Source organism: Mya arenaria, chromosome 15, assembly GCF_026914265.1.
Source record: "Mya arenaria isolate MELC-2E11 chromosome 15, ASM2691426v1".
NCBI lineage: Eukaryota > Metazoa > Mollusca > Bivalvia > Myida > Myidae > Mya > Mya arenaria.
In genome coordinates, this window is record NC_069136.1 from 52,020,021 (window position 1) to 52,029,022 (window position 9,002).

The 9,002-nt window shown below is 33.0% G+C and overlaps 1 protein-coding gene across 1 annotated transcript; it reads left to right on the plus strand.

Moving 5' to 3' along the window:
* The first annotated feature begins 680 nt into the window (after positions 1-680).
* On the plus strand, positions 681-2,652 carry LOC128220733 (probable serine/threonine-protein kinase clkA). The gene is made up of 2 exons (XM_052929236.1): positions 681-766; positions 1,341-2,652. Exons 1-2 carry the CDS (start codon positions 681-683, stop codon positions 2,002-2,004), a joined length of 750 nt encoding a protein of 249 aa, XP_052785196.1. The 3' UTR covers positions 2,005-2,652.
* The last annotated feature ends 6,350 nt before the right edge of the window (positions 2,653-9,002 follow it).

Consider the following 9,002-nt stretch of genomic DNA (forward strand, 5'->3'; position numbering starts at 1 on the left):
AAGTTATTCCAAAAGCAATGGTTAAGTTTGTACAACAATTAAACGGCATTTAAATACCTAGTAAAGTGTCCAGCAATGAGAGGCAATACATATATGTCGGCTTTGTATAGGTCCATTAAAACGCCTCCGAAAATCATTGACAACACAATTGAATACGGGGCGCGATATACCATTCTGTAACAGGCATTCAATCTGTATGACATTTTAAATGTATTATTAACTTTTGAATTTTTCTATCTAAGACGCTTTAGCACGTTAGAAAAGCAATTGAATTGGGTGAATTCAAGTGAGTGTTTTGAATATCAAAATCTGAGTTCACGAATATGTATAAAAATAATGTTCTAAAATATAAATAAAAGAGAAACAACCGACATGTGAAACAAAAGATATGCTAGATTCATGAGCACTCCGCATTTGCTGAGTCTACTTTTGGTATGAATCGAATGTATATTGAGCTAATCACACATCAAGCATTTTGAATGCATCATTATTATTTTTGAATACAACTCTATATTTATATATTGTTTCCTAAAACCAACAATAAAGAAACAAAAGGAGCAAAAAGAAAATATGGTATTTTAAATTTGAGTTGATTGTGCACGATTTAACTCGCACACTTGCAATCACAAATGATTGTGATAACATAAACGCCCAAAGATATTTTATATTTAACAGGATCAATGGCAGGTCTTGCTGCTGGTTTGTCCGTATCTCTGGTAGTGCTTGTTGTTGTGACGATCATTGTGCTGGTGTTCTTGAAACGAAGGTAGGTTTATTTAGTATATTTGTAAATATATATATATATTTTAACCAGATGAATTAAAACGCGAAAGTTTAAAATATTGTTTCAAAACACCACGGATTATAGCTCAAGACTTCTCTACAGTTAAAGCGACATGTCTTTATCTTGCTGCTTATATGTTTTAAAGGTCCTAATCCCTTGCACTTTTCTAAATGTTGCACTAGGAAGAACGTAAACATCTTTCTCTTAGTTGGCACACGGTTATAATTGAATGAACAATTTTTTTAAACATAATGCAATGAACATGGATTTAAATCTTGTTAAATGATCCAACGTATATTTGTTTAATTTCCATGCTATAGGCAAATTATTTCCCTCGTTTAATTTTCGAAGAAAAAGACGTGTCTTAAGTATCTTTGATGTCGTCGTCCGCAGCCGCGTTGTTATCGTAACCTTCGGTCATAACTCAAAAAGAGACTAGAAGTCGTCAGATGTCATGAAATAGTCTATATGATTGCTAAAATAAATTTATGTATCCGACTGATACCATATACAATCATAAATGATAAGTAAATGCTGACTTCGTTTGACTTTAAAGGGGACTTCTAACAAAGTGCTACACACCAAAGGATGAAAAAGACAACCACAACGAAGACACAAGAACAGAAATTTCATTCGTGTCAACACCGACATTTGAATCTACTACAAACACAATGAATGAATTAACAGACTCAATTCATTCTTATTTTGTGCTTGAAAAAACATTTAATAGGGAAACCAAGGAGGAGACCGAACACTATGCAGAGCCACATGCGACCGATGTTGACCATTATGATTTGACCGAAATGTCGCAGAAAGATAGTAATAATGATTACGACACAACCGATGGCAAAAAGGGACCAGCCAAGTCTGGAATGGCTAAGCCAAATAACAATTATAACAAAGTCACGTTATATCAGACTAATGAGTACGATCATATTAGTGGAAGACCGCCAAAGTCGGACAGACAAACTGAAAATGAATACGACATATCGAATAACCTGATCGACGGAAAACGGAATGATAATTTCGGAGATGACAGTGATACATACAACCACCTGAACAAACATGAATCGGAGAGCTCTGGCACCGATAACGTCTATGGAAAGTCACTAACGGATGGAGATAGTGGATATGATACTTCCAGTGCTCTAAAACCTAGTAGGAATAAAGATGCAAACGATCAGCAAGCTGATTATGCCGTGATAAAAAAGAAATGGTAGAATTATGTGCCAGTTAAAAGCTATGTATGTACATGACATAATCAGATTACATGAAATATGAAAGAAATCAACATTGTCAACTTAACCAGAACATATGTTTCCGACATATACTAACCAAAATGGGCTCCTAATGCCTGTTTGGAACGAAGAGACAGTCAATTTTTATCGCCTTAATAACAGCTTCAGGCATTCAGTTTCAACTCTTCAAAGCGTTTCGTTTTATACCACGCGGATATTGTGAGCGTATTTTAACGTTTCGGTTAAACTATTGGCCTGAAGTAAAACCAATGCAACATGGTCATGTATGGACACCTTATGTTGTAATGAGTCGTTTCTTTAGTTGTAGATTCCGCGTTATAGGTAACAGAGTATGCCAAATTGCTGACGGCGGCAGCCACTGTTTATTTGATGTTGATAAACATGCCGTATATGTTGCACTTGTATAGAAGTTCACATCCTGATTTTCGGCGGAGATAAATTTGCGATCATTTAATGCTTTAGACGTTCTAAGTTTATTTGTAAAGAGTATTGCATCGCTTTTACATAATTGAGATTAATGCTTTATCATTTTATCCAATTTTGCATTTGTGTTTTTTATCGCATGTGTGCATTCTGTGTTTTAATAACTGTTTCTTATAGCCATAAACACTTACGTCAATTAATAGCAAATAAAGTAATAAAATTGTTTGTTGGATTTAACCATGTTGCTGCCAAGTTAAAACCATCAACGATGAACCCATTCGTCACCATCTTTGTATAAGGTTTTAATGTGAATGACTTATTGGTGTCATTTCTGATAAATATACGAATTAGATTTCTTTCTTTGGTCACCGTACATATTTAAGTGACACTCTTATTCAAAATCATTACATACACATGTATTACGAACATAAATTTTAACTTATAACCCTTTAACTATTTACTAAATAATGCAGTTATGGAAAATATTAATTACTGATAACAAGATTGTAACCGTGTATTCAATAGCAGACAGCGCAAATATATTAAATGATTGGTGAATGCTAAAAGATTTACTGTGGTCTACTGTAGTCCCATAAGATAGTAATTCTGTGTTTGCTCATTTCTTTCAAATTAAACTCGATATCCGTCATAAGAACCATTGATATTTGACATTGATTCATCCTTTTTGGAATATTAAAAGAATATTATTCATTGTGGTAAATCTTATTTGGGAGTAAGTGTTCATCTCTAACTATTAGCGCCTATGTAACTATGCCAAAACGAAATGTCCTGGCCCTGTTTCTATAAGTTACCTTAATCATATACCTTACTCTGCTTTAGCGTGCTCGGGAACACCCGTTACGTTACAGGTAGATTCTACACGATGACTGTTTTATTGAAACGCAGTTTACGCCAAAAACGGGTTGCGTCTAGAAATTTGCGATCTTAAACCATATGATCTACGTACTACAGGTCATGATCGTAATGTCCTCATTCTGATTGGAAACAGGCATAATTAGATGGAGAGCGGCCGGACGGAGTTTAAAAAAAACAAATGTTAGTTTCTTATTGATATTCCGTTATCAGTTTGCTTTGTATTATTAACTTTATTATTCATTGTTTTCAAGTCGATGTTGTCTCTGATAAGGCATATAACATTGAAATATGGATAAATAGAGAATACTAGGTTAATGCCTTGGATGGAGGAAGTTTATCTGGCAAGGCAGAAGAATTTACATTACATTACAATGCGCTTCTAAAAGGTTTTTTTTTATTATTATTTTTCGACTATCTGGATTATCCCTGTATCATTGTATTATTAAGTTGGGCAGAACATATTAACAGGAGTCATCCTAATTGGGTCTAAGCACTTTAAAAACAAAAAATAATATCATGAACTGGATAATCCATGTGACCTAGATTAAAGGGCTAGGAAAAACTCTGCCTACCAATAATTTAAGGATTGACATATAATGTTTAGATAGCCTAAAAATATTTTCCTTAAGAGCCTTCATAAACACAACTGTTTCAGATGAATGGGTTACCATTACCTCAAGACTCAATAACCTCCAACGTACTAGGTATTCATATTGTGTCAGATTTAAGATGATGAACAAACTGAATTTAATGTCCAAAAATTGTCTTTATTTTTTTTATCTACATTGCAAAGTATTAGATATAGGAAAAAAACTGATAATCATCCGTATGAACCGATCGGCGCTATTTCGGATTTTCTTTTTTTCATTTCATTGCTCCATTCTTATTGGACAAGCTCGAAATAATTCGGCAAATGGTAAACAATCCACTATCAGTCTAAGCCAGAGATAGTGGCGTGATTTCCACAACGCCGAGGAGGCCCTGTATCTGAAGTTATTTGCCAAACATATTTGCATTCTTGGTTTCGACATGACCGTTTGGAAGGATATATATTTTTTGCTGATAAAAAAAAAACTGCAGCACAAGAACAATCCCAATCAAATCCTTAAGCACAGTTTAATCGAAGTTTCAACGGCTGTTTTATAAAAAAAAGGCACATTAGAGTTCATCTTGTCCCACGAAATAATACTTTAAAGAAGAAATGATTTTTTTTCTGGGTATTCCTGTATAAACAAACAACCAAAATGGCGTCGTAGATTTGTCTAAGAAACGTGACGATCCTTTGTTGTGCTGACGGCGAATGTTTGGTTGGCACTGAAGACGATATCTGCGTTATATTGTACTCGTTGTTAAGAGAGTAATCAGAGGTTAAATTGCGGCAACCAGAAGGGGATTGTGTATTCGTGGGCAGGAAAAATAACTCGGGGCGTAGGATCAAGCGTCGGTAACTTTGCAGTGCTGGCTGGTGGTGATAAAGGGTTCTGAGCGACATTGTCTTTTGATGTTGGCAGTTGGCACACACGAGTAGATACAGTTATGTGCTTCGAAGACGCATTTTCACGCTCAATCTTTGAACGCGGTGATTTGTGAACAGTGACGTATAATCAAAGATTTTCTTCTGTTACGCAGAGGAACGCAACCAGACCGATCAGCCCTGGCGACATAGTCATCAGACTGACGTTCTACTGTGATGATATCTGTCTTGTCCTATTTAAGTGGGTGGGGGACAACATTCTTCTAGATACGTAAATAGTCCCCAACACAGGGAAAAGAGCCGTTTTGTGTGTTCAGACAAGCGTTCAGACTTTCTTATGTGACGATGTCGTATTGCTTCTTCACAATCTGCCATTGTTTTCCAAAATTTAAGTATCGTGACGAATTCCTTTAAGGACAACATGTCTCTTACGTAACAAACACACTTACTATTTAAAAATGAATTTAATTAATTGAGTACATTGTAGCACTCGGACGTTGACTTATACATATATGTCGATTTACAATACTGTTTATCATTAATAATATTCAAACATCATATTAAATAAATATATGAGTTAATAAACGTCAACATGTTCTTCCATGAATATTATTCTGTGACATAATCAATTCAAGAAGCAAGTAAAATTTGCTTATACTAATTGACACACACGTTCACAAAAACGATAATTTTAAATAATACATTTTGCTGACACAGACAATATACAATATCGAAATTACTACAACAGTATAATTTATAAAATTATATCATAAATTTCGACCCATTCAGTCAAACATTCTGACACTGAATGACTATTTAGCGCCTAAAACCACCCGTGTAGAACCAATTATGAAAAATACATTATATTCTATGAAAATGATAAAGGAGACGCCTTGACGGACACCGTACTGAGATTCAAAGACTGCAATTTGTATTGGTGTTTAACTCTTGAATACACATTTTTATACGAAACCTTTATTACTGAAAAAATCTCTTAATCTTTATCTATACAGTTTATTCCACATATTGTCTGGTACTATAAAGCCAAACGTTTTTTTGTAAAATCAACAAAACACAAAATAACAGCTTGTTTTCATTAAGAACATGGTAAATTAAATTTTGCAATACAAAACTATTATATTATCACGGTAACATTTTAGCTCTGAATCCAGCTAGTGCCTCGATATATATATATATGGTCATATCCGGCCAAAGTTAAAATCCGACTATTAATTATAGTTATGAATAGTTTTCCAACAACACTTAATAATATGATTACTCGGAAATTCCCAACTTCATTTAATATATAACCCTCGGTCCACTTTTCCGGAATAAACCCGGTTATCAATGCTGAAACTAAAGCTAATTTACAAACTCCAATAATCAGATAATTGAAGTTTTCCATGATCCCGTCAGAGAGAGTAGTATGTGTTGGTTCTATGTCTTGTAAAAAAATAAACGGATGCTGTAGTTTTTAATTCATGAAAATGAGATATTTTAACCATCTTCCACCATTATATCTGTATTTATCTATTTTGTATAAAGGTTTCAATTCCCTTGTTTGTGTTCAACTTTTAGCAAAGAATAACCGCTGTGTGTTGATTAAAGTTTGTCTGATATAGAAGTAGTTATTTTTATGTTTCAGAACAAAGCCACCAGCTCATTATACGATGATGTCATAAACCGAAACGCATAAACTAACGCGTTGTTAAAAACTGCATCTTTTTGGGGTCGTATAAAGACGATTGCGTAATTTTCTGCTAGTTGTATTTCGATTTTCAAAAATAAACATTATATTCCTATCCTTTCTTCATTTTTAGCCAAAAATATTATCGCATTTGATACATGCATATTCATATTAGGTTCCGTACTTAATGTTAAACAATATAGTGCCATGTATAGGTGATTTAGATTCATCATTAAAGTAAAATGTTTTTCCTCTATTATTGTATTAAAATATATTCATAGTGCGTATTAAGATTTTCTGAAACGATCTATATGTTCCATATATAGAAGTTTCAGAATAAACAGATTCCTACTGAAATTGAGAGAACGATCTGGTCCAGAACGACCATTTCTTATATTCTAGTCAACCTGGTCCAGACCCCACAGAAGCACCATTTTACATAGTACATGCATAAATCAAAAAATGAAACTCATACTTAAACCAAACATTGCATTTACGGTATAATTGCATTCGCCTACTGATACATGCACAAACGAACTATACTTGACTGATTTCAGCTTGCTTATTAGCCATAGTTAATGCAATGTGCAAACAAATCGTTATTCCTTATACATGTGATTATACGAAACAAATTAGGCACAAACAAAAACTAACTTGAATTAAATACAGAAAGATCTATGCAAAAATACAAATGTAACAGCAAAAAAGCAATTAAGCACCCAAAAAGCACCGCTAGCGGATGCCAACGCTCGTCTTTTTTCCTCATTTTTTGAAATATATTTGGGAGTTGTGGCTGGAAAAAGATACATGAAATCATAAACAAAGTACAAAAAGATCAAAAACGTACACAGACGAGTAAAATTAGAATATAAATATATATTCCCTCATCATTTGATAATAACATCAATGTTTTGACCACAACTTATACCTGAACAGACCGTTTGAAACGTTGAAGTACAAGGCCTTGCTGATCGGGTAAGTCTTGAACTTTTGATGCAAAAACATATTTATTTTGTATAAAGACACTTCCGAAAAACATGTAAATGCTTTTGGGTTGAAAATCTTTCATAAAAGGTGCTCAACTCATTATTACATCTTCACATGCTGCAACGGAAGTGCGAATATTACGCTTGCTTAATAAGGGACTTCAAAACTAAATTAAAACGAAATTTTAAAACTTTTATGTTTTGGTCCTTCGAACTTTTGCACTGTGGAGGCCACTTAAATTGCTAACAAAGTAATGTGGAAGAATGAATTAAATTCCAGTTAAGTTACCACATTTGATGCACAGAAACATCTTCAAGTGACACTTAACAAACAAACAAAGATTCGCTTGAAGCCCTCGATGTCACGTCGATGTATACAACATGACTACTCTAGTATTTAACGTGCTCACAAACACGGAAGTTTTCAACAACAAGTCAATTTATATTAGTTTTCTCTGACATTGCGATACAGCTTTTCATCTTTAAGAGGTTATAAGTGGTATGAAAGAAAACAAAATGAATCCATTGAATTTTGTAATTGTGACAATTTTGTATTGTTTTGGAGAGATTTGCAAAGGTACTGTGCTATTTAATATATAAATAACAATATAAACTCTTTCAAAAGAAGTATCAAATGTATAAATATATAAATATCCATTTATATATTTATATTTTGATGTATTTTAAATATTAAAACATAAACATACAAAAATGTATGCATGAAGGTCGTTTTATGATTATGACTGTTAAAGAGAAAAAAACGTTCTTAATATATGAAACTCATTAGATATAAGTCCATATAGCTAATATTTAAATTGCCATCACGGTCTATAATTGACTATGATTATTAAAATATGAAAGCATACATAAAAGACCATTTAAACACGACATGTTGTTAAATGTTTACAAAAGGCAATAGTTATTGCATGACTGAAAACTCAAATATAAAGATACATTTTTTTTAGAATTTCAAAGTTTGTTGCTAAATTTGTTTCTAAATGTGATACAGACCATCAGAATTTCTAATTTTATGAACCTTCAAATATCGATGAGTACCATATACATTATTGAAATCAATAAATGAATCAGTGCTGGAAAATGCATTGCTTCTCAAAATAATTATATTGATTAAAAAGGAATGTTCTAAAGTGTCATACAAATGTGACGTCGATATTGTAATTACTCAAATAAAAATATGCAGTCTATATCAAATAAGCATTGGCCAGATGAACAAAGGGCTTAACATTGAAATAAGTTTGACTGTTTCGTAACTCTTAGTTTAGAGTTTCCAATCAGGCATTTTCGAATGATAAACATAATCGGTAAGATTTATCGAAAATTCTTTACATTCGGTAGAAAACTTCCTTCAAATATAGTATATCATTGGGTGATATAGGTAGATCCATAGTATAGATCGGCTGATGTAATGACTTCGTTTCATGCTATAGGGCGCATTCTCGTATTTCATTTTTTTCAAAAACTTTTAGTGGTGTTGATAATTCGAAAGATATTT

Bases quoted from the DNA above. Each gene is read 5' to 3' on its own strand.
- LOC128220733 (XM_052929236.1), top strand. From the start codon at position 681: ATGGCAGGTCTTGCTGCTGGTTTGTCCGTATCTCTGGTAGTGCTTGTT. The intron at 767-1,340 runs GTAGGTTTATTT...TTGACTTTAAAG, and splicing joins CTGGTGTTCTTGAAACGAAG to GGGACTTCTAACAAAGTGCT.